The sequence below is a fragment of the Salvia hispanica genome, chromosome 1, assembly GCF_023119035.1.
Source record: "Salvia hispanica cultivar TCC Black 2014 chromosome 1, UniMelb_Shisp_WGS_1.0, whole genome shotgun sequence".
NCBI lineage: Eukaryota > Viridiplantae > Streptophyta > Magnoliopsida > Lamiales > Lamiaceae > Salvia > Salvia hispanica.
Window position 1 is genome coordinate 32,790,141 of NC_062965.1, and position 16,743 is coordinate 32,806,883.

Consider the following 16,743-nt stretch of genomic DNA (forward strand, 5'->3'; position numbering starts at 1 on the left):
AATGCGAACGATAATGCAAAGTAACAATGCGATGGATCCACGACCCAATGCACACACACATTCACACTCTCGACATGCTCTCTAAAGGTGGTGGTCCTTCCCTATTTATACTTCTCCTAAATCACGTGCCCCATGCCAATCCAGCTCATCACATCACCTCACCCGCCAGCTCAGAATATGCCATGTGCCATCATGTGCCTTATTGATCCTCTCACTTATTATAATTCTACTCATACGACGAAGATTGTACACCGCTACCATCGTAGACGTATGCACTATCCTCATGTTGCATGCATGGTGTGGAATGGGTCATGCATGCAACAATACCTCTCCCTTTAAGGTTTCTTGTCCCCAAGGAACCATGGAAAGCGTTCCTTGACCACATCCGCAAATTCCCAAGAAGCATCCGCCGGCGACTGCCCGGCCCAATGAATCAGCCACTTTGTTACAGCCTGGTTATGACGTTTAACCATCTTCCGCTCCAGAATAGCCTGAGGAATTGCGTCGTTAATATGGGAAACAGGGAGTAGATCGACCACCGGTGTCGTAGGAGCAGCCGCTGGGCGCAGAAGCGACACATGAAAGACATTGTGAATTGTCGCAGTAGTAGGTAAGCCTAACTTGTAAGCCACCTTACCAATCCTATCGATGATTTGATAAGGGCCGTAGAATTTAGGGTCGAATTTGTGATGCTGGCCCCGAATAGATTTCTGACGGTATGCCTGCAGCTTGAGCCAAACCCAGTCACCAATTGCATACTCCTTATCCTTCCTCCCATGGTCAGCTTGCTTCTTCGATCCTATCTGCCGCACGTTGCAGATTAAGCTCCAACACTTGGATCATGTCCTCTCTATCACGCAGAGCAATATCAACAGCCTCAACATTTGAATCACCGGGCAAGTAGGGAACATCAATGGGGGGAGCAAATCCATATAACGCCTCGAAAGGTGTCATCCTAATGCTCGAGTGATATGATGTGTTATACCAGTATTCGGCTAATCCCAGCCAATGCATCCAAGTGTGGGGTTTCCCCCCCATTGAACAACGTAGGTAGCATTGTAAGCAACGATTCACTACCCCCGATTGACCATCGGTCTCAGGATGATAAGCTGTAGAGTATTGCAGTTCCACTCCCAATAATGCCATGAAATCCTTCCAAAAAGCTCCCACAAAGATGGCACCCCTGTCACTAACCACCCTCTCGGGCATACCATGTAACTTAAAAACAGAGTTCAAGAAGACCGTAGCAACGTCCTTGGCCGTGAAAGGGATGAGCATATTTGCTCAGGCGATCAACTACCACAAGTATAGTATTCTTCGCTTGCGATAGAGGGAGAGCCTCAACAAAATCCATCGTGAGATCAGTGAAAATAGCCGATGGTGATGGGAGAGGTTGTAATAACCCAGCCGGAGGAGAATTATCAGGCTTATAATGCTGGCAAGTGACACACAACCTAACAAATTCCCTCACCTCCTTTCTTAACTTCGGCCAATATAATATGGAAGAAATCCTCTTGTAAGTAGCTAAAGAACCTGAGTGGCCAGCCAAAGCAGAGGCATGAAATAAAGTCAGAATCTGAGCCTTAAGATGTAGATCATTGCCCACTACAAGTCTGCCATTCTTCCTCAATTCCCCATTTACCCAACTAAACTTATGATGAGAGGTTGGGTCTTGTTGTTTCTCAGCAAGCAACTTCTGTATAAAAAGATTAGAGGACCAAGAAGCTTTGATCTTAGTTATGAGCTCCAATGGAATTATGTGAGAAGACAGAGCATAAACCATTGTCTCAGGGACCCTTGACAAGGCATCAGCAGCCGAATTATCCACTCCTTTCCTGTACTTGATCTCATAATCAAAGTGCATAAGTTTGGCCATCCAAGCCTGTTGTGTGGGAGTTGTCAACTTCTGCTCCAATAGGTATTTTAAGCATTGGTGATCTGTCAATATGACGAATTTCCTGCTGTAAAGATAATAGTACCATTTCTTGATAGCCAACAAGATAGCAAACAATTCCTTCTCATATACAGATAAAGACAAGTACTTAGGACATAAAGCCTTACTGATGTATGCTATGGGGTGTCCTTTTTGCATTAAAACAGCCCCAATACCAGATCCGGAAGCATCTGTCTCCACTACAAAATCTTTGGAAAAATCTGGAAGTGCCAGCACAGGGGCTGATATCATAGCATTTTTCAAGTTTTCAAACGCTTGCTGAGCCTCGGTTGACCAATTGAACCCAGCTGCTTTTGTAATATTTACCAAGGGCCTAGCAATAGAACCATAATGAGGCACAAACCTTCTGTAATAACCTGTGAGCCCAAGGAAGCTTCTCACATGCTTGATTGTTTTGGTCTGGGCCAATTCCTCACAGCTTCAATCTTCCCCTCATCAGTAGCTACACCTTCCTTGGAGATTACACGTCCCAGATACTCCACCTTTTTACAACCAAAAGAGCATTTAGATCTCTTAGCAAACAACTGATGCTCCCTCATAACTTGCAGCACTAATGACAGATGGTGCTCATGTTCTTGTTGGCTCTTGCTATATATCAGAATATCATCGAAGAAGACCAAAACAAACTTCCTTAAAAACTGGCGAAAAACTGAATTCATGAGGTTTTGAAAGGTGGCAGGAGCATTTGTTAAGCCGAAAGGCATAACCAAAAATTCATAATGCCCCTCATGAGTTCTAAAAGCTTTCTTGGCTATGTCCTCAGGCGCCATTCGAACTTGCCAATACCCATAACGCAGATCAACCTTAGAAAACCATTCTGCTACACCTAACTCATCCAGCAACTCCTCTATGACTAGAATTGGATATTTGTTCTTGATAGTAACGGAGTTAAGGGACCTGTAGTCCACACACATTCTCCATGAGGAATCCTTTTTCTTCACAAGCACTATAGGACTAGCAAATGGGCTATTGCTATGCCTTATCACTCCAGAAGTTAGCATCTCTCTCACCATGGTCTCTATGACATCTTTCTGCTTTGCAGCATATTTGTAGGGCCTTATATTTATGGCATCAGCTCCTTGCTTCAGAGTAATCTTGTGGTCTTGTTCCCTGGGTGGGGGCAACCCTTTAGGTTCTTCAAATAAATCAGTGAAAGAAGCTAGAACTTCATCCAACTTGGGCCATACTTCTTCCAGGCTTACACTGTGGCAGCTCTCCAAGGGAACCTCAAGTGTGGGAACCAGCAAACTTAGTTTATCTTCTTCTCTATCTGCCTCATGCTGGTTTAGAATGTGTAAGCTGTGTAGTTGCTTCCCCTTAGCTGGCCAAGACTCCCCCTGCAAAACCACTTCAATCCCATCAAGCACAAAGTTCATACTCAGTTTGTCAAAGTTCCAGCAAATTTCTCCCAAAGTTGACAACCATTGCCCACCTAATATAAGATCATAAGTTTCCAGATGTATGATATAAACCTCTGCAGTGAATGAAAACCCTTGCATCTCCCACAACAACTCCTCACATTTCTCAGAACATTGAGCACTTGCCCATTGGCCACCTCAACTGCCCTTGGAGTTACTGGTTTCAGTTCTCCTTTAATTCTACTAGCCACCTTGCTGCTCAAAAAATTGTGTGTGCTTCCGGTATCAATCAATACTTTCAAGGGTCTCCTCCTACAACTTCCCCTTATTCTCATGATTTGAGGCCCATCATTTCCCCACACCGCATGTAAGGAAAGCTGCAGATCCTCCTCATTCTCTTCTGCCTCCTCAGCCTCCTCTGCTGGTTCACTCACTCCACTCCCTTCCTCTAGTTGTATCATTTGTATAGCAAAGGATTTTCTTCGAGCACAATGGTGATTTGGTGTGAATTTCTCGGTGCACCAGAAGCGCTCCTTTCTTGCCCTCTTTTCATCCAGCTCCTTGGGGGTAAGGTTAGTACTAGCACGCACCCCAAACCTGCTTCCTTCTCTGTTTTCATTAGTGTTCCCACTCCCCCCTGTTTTATAATTTGTTGCCGTGACAGCCAGAGGTTTGTTGCTTACATAGTGACCACTAGTTATTTGGCCCCCGCTCACATTCACCTTTGATTTGATTCCCAAGGCCTTCACTGTGAGTTCTTGCAGTTTCACCAATGAATAAGCCGCAGCTAGACTTGTAGGCTTGAACATCCTAACTGGCATTTGAAGTTCATCCATCAATCCCGATAAGAAAAAACTAAGAGCCTGATCCTCCCGAATCCCTGCCCGTGGATAGAGCTCGTCAAACTCATCCATGTAGAGCTGCAGTGCTCCTCGTTGCTTCAAATTTCTTAGATCGGCTAATGGATCTTCGTAGGCATGTGTTGCAAAGCGAGCTGACATCGCTGAGATATAACACCTCCAATCTACATACGCGATATCTCCTTGCAAACTCGCGAATCCTTTGTGCCATTGCTGAGCTCTGCCTTCCAAATGGATCGCAGCTACCCTGACCCTGCTTCTCTCCGGCACCCTCGCGACGTCAAAAAAAAACTCCGCCCTCATCACCCATCCTTCAAATCCATTGCCATCGAATTTTGGAAACTCATAGCGAGTGGATCTCTCCCACTCATTCTGCTCATCCTCCACTTTCGCACCTGATCCCTGATTTTCCGTTGCTCCGGTAGCCGATCCTCCTCCACCACTGCCCGATCCTTCTCCTTTCACCCATAACGCTTTGAATTGCTGATTCTGCAAGTTGATCGCAGCAATAGCATCCGTTAATTGCGTCATCTTCTCCCCATGCTTCACCGAGAACTCATCTAAAATTTCACTCACCCTATTCTCCACCAATTCCACCACTTTCCTCTCCATCTCCATACCACGCGTGACCGAACCCGTCCGGAATCGAGGGCTCTGAATACCACTTGATACGGCCCGAGCTCTAGATCGCCCAATCGTGACCGATATCACACCCCAACAACCACGATTCAACAATCAACAAGCAACAACAACAAGCAATTGATACGTAAATGCAGGGGACTCAATAATAGGAAGTGTATTACGATGAATCAAAGAGAAATTACAAAGATAATGCGAACGATAATGCAAAGTAACAATGCGATGGATCCACGACCCAATGCACACACACATTCACACTCTCGACATGCTCTCTAAAGGTGGTGGTCCTTCCCTATTTATACTTCTCCTAAAGCACGTGCCCCATGCCAATCCAACTCATCACACCACCTCACCCGCCAGCTCAGAATATGCCATGTGCCATCATGTGCCTTATTGATCCTCTCACTTATTATAATTCTACTCATACGACGAAGATTGTACACCGCTACCATCGTAGACGTATGCACTATCCTCCATGTTGCATGCATGGTGTGGAATGGGTCATGCATGCAACACGCAGTTATCAGGTCTGTCGAAGTTTCTTTTTCGGATGACTGATTGAATTTCAATTTCATTTCCATTTCCATTTCCGTTTTGTTGGATTGAAAGGTCTGTTTACATGCGCACATTGCTTTAAACTCACTTCACAATTAGCAATCCGGGAGATTTATTGGATTGAGCGGGGCGCTTTGGGGTGTATGATATTGCACAAAACGTTGGATCACGTAATGAATGCGTACTCATTATCTTTTGGTTTCAATTAGTGAATTTTAGTGCTTATATGGATTGATATTAAAGGAATACCGTTAAGGCGTCAAATTTGATACTCTGGCTTTCTAATTTCTCTTTTCACATCTCCGCGGTCGTCTTTCTGTTTCCTTAATCTGAATTGGTGGTTCAGACTACACTACTGAGTTTCTAGAGTTTGTCATTTGCGTAGGGTTGTTGTGGATGGGGGAAGTGGAGCTTGGGTGGTTGTTAATTCGTTAGTGCGATGGAAATGAATGGTGGATCGAGGATTGATTCAGAGAGCGGGCAACATTCTATTGGGGATGGTGCTGAAGGAGAGTCAATGGTGGAGAAAGAAGGAAATAAATCATTCAATGATACTGAGATTACGCCTTGTGTGGCAACTGAGTTTATGGATGCTGAAAGTGCATCTGTGTTTTATGACGTAAAGGTAACTGAAGAGGTATTCCATGAGACTGAATTAGTGTGTTCTGTTGACATATTGTCAAATGACAGTAAATTAGTTTATGAAAGCCATACTAATAATGATGCTAAAACTAAATCATATTCTGAAGCTCATCTGAGAGACTCTATGAATTATGCTGCATATGATTATTTTTGTAGTGTAGAGCTAGAAACCCCTCCGGAAGATCATAAAACTGAAATATTGGAAGAGCATTGCGGGAAAGACATGGCAAGAAAAGCACCAAACGAAGGCCATAAAAGGCTTAAAGGAGTACTGAATGAATAATAGTGAGATGGGCCCTTCTGCGGATAATCATGCACTAGATCAATTAGATGATGGTAAGATTGAGTTGTATTCTAACAGCGATGAGGTGAAAGAAGTGCAAAATAATCCTGATTTGGGAACGTACAACAAGGATGAAGTGAAAGATCCAACCAATGATGATTTGCATTATGAAGTTTCAAACCCGAACCTGTCCCGAAAACAGGCTACCTCAAGCTTGACCTTTAGTAGTCAACCTCTTAATGTGCTTGGTGGGGAAAATGGTGGTCGTGGAGAGATTACATCAGCTTGTTCCTGGAATTCCTTCACTGATGGAAAGTTTCGAGAAGAAGAACATAATAAGTCTTGTGTGGTTCTTGAAATTCGGAAGCATGTTAGACCCACTGGTATTAGAAAGATTACATTTAAATTCAGTAAACCGAATGACGAATGTGATACTGACCTAGTTGTTAAGCCCTTGGCCGAGGACAAATTTAATGAGGACCTTTATGATAATAAAATTTCCCTATCTGCTGCTGATGGTTTATCCATCCATTGCTTCCAGAATGATGACTGGATTGCTTTGAAGAACTCAAAGGTAATATTAGGCATAGTTGATGGAGAGTGTCTTGACCCAAGAAGTCTTTCCTCTTGTCCTCCTAACATGGAAGTGAGGATGTCTAAGAAAATAATTCTAAATAATTACCCTTCAAATGTTAAGAAGCTTTTGTCCACTGGTATATTGGAAGGAGCTAGGGTTAAGTATTTATCTATGTCTAGTGAGGTATGTGGTTGGTGTATTTTGTGATTCTTAGTGATTCGATGCTAATCTTCAGTTTTATTGTAGTGTGGTGTTGACACTGGTTTCTATTTTATTGCTAGGAGCTTCCTGGAATTATAAAAAGCGGCGGATACTTGTGTAGTTGTTGTGTTTGCAACTTCTCGAAAGTAGGTCAAATCTGAAAGTTGAGTTCTTATTTTGATAAGTTATTTGGTCTGTTCAGATTATGTGAATTCACTTTAGCAGGTGGTTAGTTCCTATGAGTTTGAACATCACTCTGGTAGCAAGACAAGACATCCAAATAATCACATATACTTGGAGAACGGGAAGCCGATTAATAGCATAATTGAAGAACTGAAAAATGCTCCTCTGAGCGCAGTGAATACAGTGATAAAGGCTATTGCTGGTTCTTCTATAAATGAGGAGTACTATCAGTGTTGGAAAGATAAACTTCCAATGGAGTCACCCTTTTATCTTTAAATTCATTCAACAGATTGTTCTTTATACAAGAAAAATTCATCCTATATTGGATTGGAAGTGTATTCCTTTAGAACTACAACTCTTGAGTATTTCTATGCAGGTTCTTGCAAGTTCTTCCGCATTTCTCTCTATATTTAGTGGTTGAACTGAATAGGTCATCTAATCTGGCATCGTAATCTGCAAGCAACCTCTCATGCTTGTTATATAGGTCTGGTTGGGTGCCATTACTTTCTTGATAGCTGGGAATTTCACATATGAGGATCTTGTCTGGACTCTGGAGTGAATGGAAGAGCTGATCATGAATAGCATAATTCTCCCCCCATCCCGACGAAGATGTCCCGCTTTCCTTTTGCATGTCCCAACAAAGATGTCACTCTTCCATTTTTTAGAAAAGTGAGTAACATTAATACATCCAACTAACTTTTCTCTCTCGTCATTATTACTCCAAAAGACCTTTTTTCTTTCCTTGAATACAATCAGCTACCTTTTCTCTCTCAACACCTCCTAAAATCTCATGTCATCCAAAAAATGGACATCTTCGTTGAGATGGAGGGAGTGGTTATGATTAAGAAGGAGGGATACAAACATTTCAAAATAACTAAGAAAAATTATTTCTACAAATTTCCCCACCCAAATCTCGCCAGAAATCCTTATTCTGCTCAGAGATTTTTCTCCTCCTATGTTATAATTTATCCCTTAAGCAGCTTTATATGTTAAATTGCTAAATGATCGACGGGGATGACAATCAATCAGTTGGAGGCATTCTCAGGCTATGGCGCAACCACCTCATTTTTTGTGGGTGATTGAGGTTTTAGACGTGAAAGTCAATATTTAAATTCTGATGTTTTTCTTCCTAAAATGTTGCAGCAAGTCTCATACACGGACATGATGTAGTCTGTGGAGATAGCGCACACCAGTATTGTGGCATGTCGCACTCCACCAAGTATGTGGTATATATTTTTCGATAATAAATTTTAGAATTTTTTCTGATGTATATGAACTTCTCTTAATCAACTTGATGTGCTTATTGGATCTTTTGATTTATCATTCATGCTCTCACTCACTTCTGCTGTGAAAATTTCCAGCTCTGCAAGACACTCTACTGAGGGAGGAATCACTTATCCTGATGCATATCTTCGTTCTAGTGTAACAACCTTTAATCAGCAAGGCTATGTAGATGCCCTAGTTGAACAGAAGTGTCCAATCAAGAAGTTTGTTTATTTTCCTTACTTCGTCTACCTCATTTCTCATTTTGTGCAATTTTAACAGGATTCTTTATCATTTTTTATGCAGGCCAAGACATAACTACTATGGCTCTTTTTGGGGGCATAAGAAGACCGCGGAAGGTAGAAACAAAAAAAGGCAAGTTTGTTGTTATCTTGCATTTTTCTAATTTCATGTATACAGTTCTTTGCTTTTCTTGTCGGACGCCTTGGTCTAATGTGTGGTTGATGTACAATAGGGACAACGATTTGCACAAATTGCTTTTTATGCCAAATGGACTGGCGGATGGGACCAGTTTGGCTTATTACTCTAAAGGAGAGGTTGTATAGGATTTCATGCATATCTCCTCATTATTTCTGATTCTGGCATATATTTTATGACAATTTTATTTGTCTGTTTACAGAGGATTCTTGGGGGTTACAAGCAAGGAAATTGCATAGTTTGTAGTTGTTGTAACTTTGAGGTAAGTCCATTTACATGTGGATTTGATGTTTTTATTTGATGGACGTGATCGGTTGTAATATGTCTTGCTCAAGAAACACATCTCATCCTAGCTATTTTTTTAATTTACAAACAGATTAGTCCATCCCAGTTTGAGGCTCACGCTGGATGGGCAGCTAAATGTCAACCGTGAGTTGCTTTTGAAATTTTAGAAAGTTTATTACTATTACTGAGAAACACGGATTTTGCATGTTTTTAAGGGCTAGATTTGACTCGTTTTAAATGCCAATAATGCAAATTATGTTCTTAAATTGCATATGTTATACATTTGTTATTTTTGATGTGTTTGTTGATAAATGATAGAAAAAGATAGAAAAAAGGTGCAAAAAGACCAAGGTGCAGCAGCCTCTGTTCGAGCCCATTCTGCCAGCAAGTTTGAAGTCCAATCAGTGATTAATGCATACCATTCTCTTCATCTTCGAAAGAGCTTTGCGTGGACATCTTGAACGTCTCAATCAGAGTTTTTTGGAGAAATTTGTGACTATTCTACGAACATTGCGCAGTGCAGTCAAAGCTGGCGGAAATTAGGCGGAAATTCAAGGAATGGAGAAATTATTGCCCAAATCCCTCCTTTTAATTGCAGGATTCGAAAATATTGTATTTTCAATTAATTGGAGGATACTTTCTACCATTCTAAATCTTTTTCTAGCTTATAAATACCCATAACCTAAATTATAATCTTTATCTCAGAGCCTTCAGTCCTTCCTCCCTTTGCACACATTTCTCAATTCCATAATCCACACATAATTCACCCAATTCACCCATCTTTGGAGCGGAGCTCTGCAGATCCAGGCAAGAGAAGACTGAAAATTGAAGATTCAACCTTGGGTTTTATCAATTTCTTTCATGTCTCGTACTTTTATTGATTTTACTACTTGTGTATGAGTAGTTAAACATCATTTGTAGATTTTTTGGTGAAAAATGTTATGAACATGTTTTGATTTATTGAATTAAACCTTTTCCTAGCTCTTGTGATTGTTTTGCTTGTTCTTGTGCTTTTATTGTTCTTTTGTCTAGCCAACTTTAGAACTATGTCCGTCTAATTAGATTAATCGAGAGATAGCTAGTTTTACGTGGTAAAAGGAACGAGTACAACACATAGGTATATCTACACTCGAGAGAGGGGACCCTTTGTGAGGACTTGAGTCTTATGAACTTAAGGAGTTAGAATCTAATCTATTGGAAAGAGACTTTGATAGTTAGAGTCTAATCTACTAGATAGAGGGCTTATCTTAAAATCGCGACTTTCCTAATAATCCTAGAGACACATAAAGACAAACGTTCTATGAGATTAATCAAAACTAGTTCGTAGTGGTTGGATCCTAAAACTCTACATTTTTTAGCCTGCTTTGTATTATTGTATTTTTCTATACTTGTTTATTTATGTCTAGTTTATATGACGCTTAGTATATGATAGCTAGTTGCAATCTTATTCCATGTGTTAGATATCCCGGTACTGACCATTAGCTATATTAGATCTACCCTATAAACTTGCAGGTATTTTTAGTGCTAATAAATAGTGCATCAAGTTTTTGATGTACCATCGGCTTTCAGAAATATGATTTCTATTCTTTTTGCAGCTATCGTAATATATATACATCCTCTGGATTAACACTTCATGACATAGCCTTGATGTTGGCAAGTGGCCAAAGTCTTCCATCTAGGGGAAGTGATGATATGTGTGCAGTATGCGGAGATGGTGGTAAACTTATTATATGCAGTGGATGCTCTCGAGCTTTTCATATTGGTTCGTTTATCCTTTTTCAATTTTCGTCATGCACTAGATCTGATTATAGTTATGTTTATTATCTTTATAGTTATTACGTTAATGTTTCACTATGTGAGTAACTTCACTGTAAAAATCACTCTTAGTTGGAAACTTGTTATTCTTCGATTATCTTCTTGGTACTCATATTAAAAAATGCATCTCTGTACATGCACCTCTATACAAACGTAGCAAAAGACCAATTAAAGGAAAATATACATGATCTCAACATTTGCCAACTCTCTCAAAAATGTCATGATGTTTAAAAGTATACTCTTCGTACGCAACATTAATAGTATATTGTAACTACAATGTCCCAAGTCACAATTTTTCCGGACTCCAAAAATCAATGTGCCACGCCGTAATCTCTCCACTTGCCGCAAATTTCTCCAACCGTGGAAGTTGTAACCTATGACATTTTTACCTAAAATGTTTAAAAGTTGCTTACTAAAATGATAATTTTGAAATGCTTGGACATGTCGGCGAAATTTGCCAAATGTTAGAAAAGAAAAAATTCTTTTTGCTTTATTAATAGCATCTTTATACATGAACTATAGATAGATTGATCATATAGATATATAATATCAGTCTTATACATGAAGTTGTATATGGTCCATTTAATTAGCACATACAACAACTTCACTTGTTGCATTTTACTTGAGACCGCTATATTAAATTAGCCGGGGCTTGGTTGTAGCCTTGTAGGTGCAGTTTCTGTGTTCTTGTTATTTGGAAATTAACTCCATTATAATTTATAAATCTAATATGCTTCTGGGCTACTTTCACGTTTTGTGATTCCTATGTTTTGAAATTGTTGCAGCTTGTATAGATTTAGAGTGTCTCCCAGCAGATGACTGGTATTGTTCACATTGCAAGGATAGACTTAGTTCTGGTAGAAAAGCATCTGCGGAATCAAGAGCAATTATCCTTAGACTCAAGAGAGTGGTAAAGGCACCAGAATTCGAGCCTGGTGGTTGTATCATCTGCAGGTTGGTTGCAGTGGTTGCAGTTATATACATTTGTCTTTCTATTACAACAAGTTCTTTGTGAAAATAACTATTTTCAGAAAGTAGCTTTTCGCTGCTGATTGTCTTCCATACATCAACCTAGCAATCGAAGTAAAAGGTTCTTGTGGTTTTCTGCTTCGGAGGGTCAACAAATAGGATAAAAGTAAAATTTTCTCCGCATCTTGTTATTTATGGCAAAGACTGGTTACTATTTTTACTGTTATCTGATTTATGCTCAGTACTTTTGTGGAAAAGAAGTACTAACTAGGATAATGAAAGTTCCAAATGTACTGAAGTATCATGAATTAGATAGATAATTTTAAATCTCTGTTGAAGTGTCTATTCTAGATAAAAAGATGTTGAATACTTATCCAAGTGTACTCTGTCTTGTTCTGCAAAAACAAAATAATTACTTGTCTCATCTAATATCTCTCCTTGGCTGCAATTCCTGTAACCAACCACTTGGTTCCACAACTTTATACCTTAATACCTCCAATAGTTGTTATTCTGAAGTATGCATTCTTGTCTACATAAATTTCTAGAGTACTATTAAGCAGTTCATATCCTCTGCTTTCTAGGTCACAGGACTTCAGTGCTGAAGTTTGATGACCGAACAGTGATAATATGTGATCAAGTATGACTTGCATCCTTATATTCCTTTTGGACATTTATTTTGCTTTATCTTGAGCATTTACTTGACTTAACATATCCTTTTTTTTATGACTCCATATATATCCTGTTGTCTAGTGTGAGAAGGAATACCATGTTGGTTGTTTACGTGAGTTTGAGATGTGTGATCTGAAAGTAAGTCTTTAGTATATTCTACATAAAGAATCAGTTTTAGACAGTTTGTTCTTATTGGATACTCAAATATATGGCAACAGGAACTTGAGGATAAATGGTTTTGTTGTGATGACTGCTATAAGATTTTCGAAGCACTACAGAGTTTGGCTTCTGGTGAACCTGAGATAATTCCAGCCGCAGTGTCATCTGCAGTATATAAGAAGCATGCAACGATTGGATTGAATTATAGGTATATGAATGAGATCAAATGGTGCATTCTGAGTGGAAAAAGTCAAGCTCCGGGGCATCTAATGTTGCTCTCTCGAGCTGCAGCAATTTTTCGCGTAAGCTTACACATCTAACGTTACAAGATGTACTCCATTTTTTAGCTTATGTATGCATGTGTTGAAAGGAAAAAACTTGTTTCCTTTCTTAACTATCTTTGCAACTTAAACTAGCTATTAGATACTGTTCCAGGGAGCATGTGTGTTTCCCATGATAACCTGACAATTTGAACATCATCAAGAACGTTGCATGTCTAGCCATTGAATGGCTGATGACCAATCTTAATATATTACTAATGTTATTAGGTTAATTGTTTCTTACAACAGAAGATATACTGACTGGCAGAAGCCTCTTGTTTTAGTGCTTTTTTAAGCATTTAGATGGCCACAATATTGATGTCGCCATAACATACATGACGATTGAATTGTCGTACTTTCTGTAAAACATAGCTAAATTAAATACATTGTGTTGTGCAATGTTTAACAACAATGGTGGATCCTACATATTGCAAGCTGGTTTTATATGGAAATCTTGTATAACTGGAGCTGGGTTTTATCTAAATTTATTGTTTTGTAGGAATGCTTTGAGCCAATTGTTGCAAAATCTGGTCGGGATCTTATACCGGTTATGGTGTATGGGTAAGTTCCTCTCTTTCATTTGTAATTTTGTATATACTCAATTTTAAGGTGCTTCGTAGATCTGTCTCTGTACAATTGTCATTTAGCATGGTAACTTCTGCAAGAGTTTTCCCATTTTTTGGGACAGATGAGGGTTTGATAGTCCAGGATCCTAGGAATTTACTGAACAATGGAATCAACAATCAAGATAAATTCAAGAGTTTAATGGGAGATATAAGGGGACATTTGTTAGAGATATGGCAGCTGCTGCAAGACAACTAAAAAAAACAAACAAGAACAGATAGAAACAGAAAATAAATGATGGAATTAGATAGAAATACTAAAAATATAAATTAGTTACAAAAGACTACGATTAACCTAAACTGCTATCCTCAAATAATTATTCTCCCAGACACAATTCTTCTAATGAAGAGCTATTTATACCCTACTAATGGAGACTCCTAGTAACAAAGACTATAATTCAAAAGATAACGTAATCGAACTCAACTCTAAAAGATACTCCCTCCGTCCCATAATAGATGACACATGGGTTATGGCATGAGATTTTAGAAGATGTTATTTTGTGTGTTAAATGGAGAGAGAAAATAGATATATTTTATATTAGTGTGAGAGAAAACTTTTTCTAAAAAAGGAAATGTGACATCTTTTTTGTGGGACAAAATAAAAAGAAAGTGGGACATCTATTGTGGGACGGAGGGAGTAACAACTTAATAAATAATAAATAAATTACCAAATTAAGGATGACCGCAGGAAATTGATCGGTGTGAACTACCCCGAAGCACCCTTGTCCTCGGGGATGGAAAAATTGGCCAAAGAGCAAGGACTGAAAATGTGTGCAAGCAACACGATCGAATTAGTAAACCATAGTCTCAAAGTTGCATGACAAGCTGAAGAGTAGTGGGCGTGGTTGGCTGTTGGTTGGAGGGTAATGAAGAAGGTCATGGCAGCGGAAGAGGCAGTGACTGCGGCAATGGCAGGGGCGTTGGCGGAGGGCTGGACATCAGCATGGGTACCGTCATAATAGACTGGAATTTGTTGTGTTTTCTACCTTTGGAAAGTGCAATGGCGTTGCTGGGTTTATTGGCAGGAACTCCTTCAAGAGTTGTCAGAGCACGACTTTAATGGAAACAAGAACTGGTGTGTTGCACTCGCGATCCTTGTCTTCCTCTAATTCCTGGTTCGCAAGCATCATTCCCCGCACCAATATGTTTTGAGATATGGACAGTCGACAAACGAACAAGAAAAGAAAATAAACAATTGATAGAAAAGGGTGAAAATATAGACTATGAAGATAATCCTCCGGAGAGGCCCTACGGCCAGCCTAAACTACCGCCCTCGTGGTTTCTAGTTTCTAGCGTCCTAAAACTATTTTTTGCTCCAAGACACACGGCTCTTCTAATGAAAGCTACTTTATAACCTACTAATATAGACTCCTGCTCAACAGATTCTAACTCAACAACTCAATGAATAATAAATAAACCACTGATGAAAAGGATGGCTGCAGGAAATTGATCGGTGTCAACATTTGGGATAGATAAATTTAATCAACCTTCTTTGCGTTATGACATAAATGCCCAGCTTCAAAGGAACGAGATTCAGAGTTGTCTGTTATTCTCGTTGATAATTCATTGAGCACATAATAAATTCATGTATTGCACTTAAATATACCTTGGTTAATGATGATGACTCCATCTACCACTAAGCTTGTTTGAACTTGTATGCAGAAGGAACATATCTGGGCAAGAGTTCAGTGGAATGTATTGTGTGGTTTTAATTGTGAAGTAAGATGTTCTCATCCACCTTGTAGTTTTAGATTTTGATATGCTATTACAAAAAGCAATATGAGCTATACAAATTAACATATTATGCTCTTGGTGCATGCAGCTCTATTGTTGTATTAGCTGCTCTGCTCGGGATATTTGGAAAAGATGTTGTTGAACTTCCATTGGTAGCCACTAATAGAGAAAATCAAGGAAAAGTAAGGCCCTTTCGCACATACTCTTTACTTGAAAACTGTGAAAGCATGGACCTTTTCTTTATACAAGACAGTCCATTTGTCTTGCATGTTCCTTTAATTTTGCTTACAATTCATCCTCAATCATGCCCAACACCAGGCATATCTGTGATTCTTGTTAACGAGTATATTAGGTTTGAATGGTACTCTCTGTGACTGTATGCATGTAGTTGGATGCTTGGGTTTTGCAGCAGTGAAAGACCAAATTTTTTTCTTTATTTTTGTTGGGTGGGGTTGCTGGACTTTGCATTACCACTAGGGTGTGATTGGTGGGCTTGGTTTATGAAAGAATCTATTTTATTGATCTGTAGGCACGCGATGGAGGATTCCCACTATAATAAGTGTTGTGTTTCATTGACTAAAAACAAAATAAGAATTCGGTTCTCCACGAATTTTATAGTAGTTACTTACTATTTTAACTGCTATGAGTTTAATTTTGGTTTTTGTTTTATGTATTGCTTTGACAGTGATTTAACTATTACTATTGAAATGCCATTTAGGGCTATTTTCAAGCTTTGTTCTCATGCATTGAGAGATTCCTATCATCTATGGCCGTGAAACATTTGGTGCTTCCTGCTGCCGAGGAAGCTGAACCTATGTGGACGAATGAGTTAGGCTTCAGGAAAACGAGCCATGAGAAAGTAAGTCTCTTATCCATGACGAAACTTTGAACAGTGGCATCTTTTTTTTTTGTTTCAAACTCAGTGACCGCCAAACAGTTCCATGCAGCTTCTGTTGAGATTTTATGGTTTGGTTACTTTGGTACTGAAACACAGGAGCAAAATTTAATCTTTAGTCAAATACTTGGTGTTCCTTGTGAAAACCTTATATGACTGTGTTACTGCACCACCTTAATGCTCGATAAGGCTCAAACAGTTGATCTGGATTTTTTTCTTGAGCAGATGTTGAAGTACACGAGAGACTATCAGCTAACAATTTTCAAGGGGACATCCTTGTTAGAGAAGGAAGTACATCTAGACCATAGTGGACAATTTTGA

The 16,743-nt window shown here is 39.4% G+C and overlaps 1 protein-coding gene across 1 annotated transcript; it reads left to right on the plus strand.

Annotated features, from left to right (window-relative positions):
* Positions 1-6,298: 6,298 nt before the first annotated feature.
* On the plus strand, positions 6,299-16,743 carry LOC125194658. Its single transcript, XM_048092906.1, has 19 exons — positions 6,299-7,051; positions 7,150-7,215; positions 7,295-7,454; positions 8,396-8,471; positions 8,614-8,739; positions 8,822-8,874; positions 8,936-9,072; positions 9,156-9,215; positions 9,330-9,382; positions 10,834-10,955; positions 11,839-11,988; positions 12,604-12,659; positions 12,773-12,829; positions 12,910-13,152; positions 13,670-13,731; positions 15,456-15,512; positions 15,616-15,679; positions 16,246-16,386; positions 16,648-16,743. Exons 1-19 carry the CDS (start codon positions 6,299-6,301, stop codon positions 16,741-16,743), a joined length of 2,532 nt encoding a protein of 843 aa, XP_047948863.1.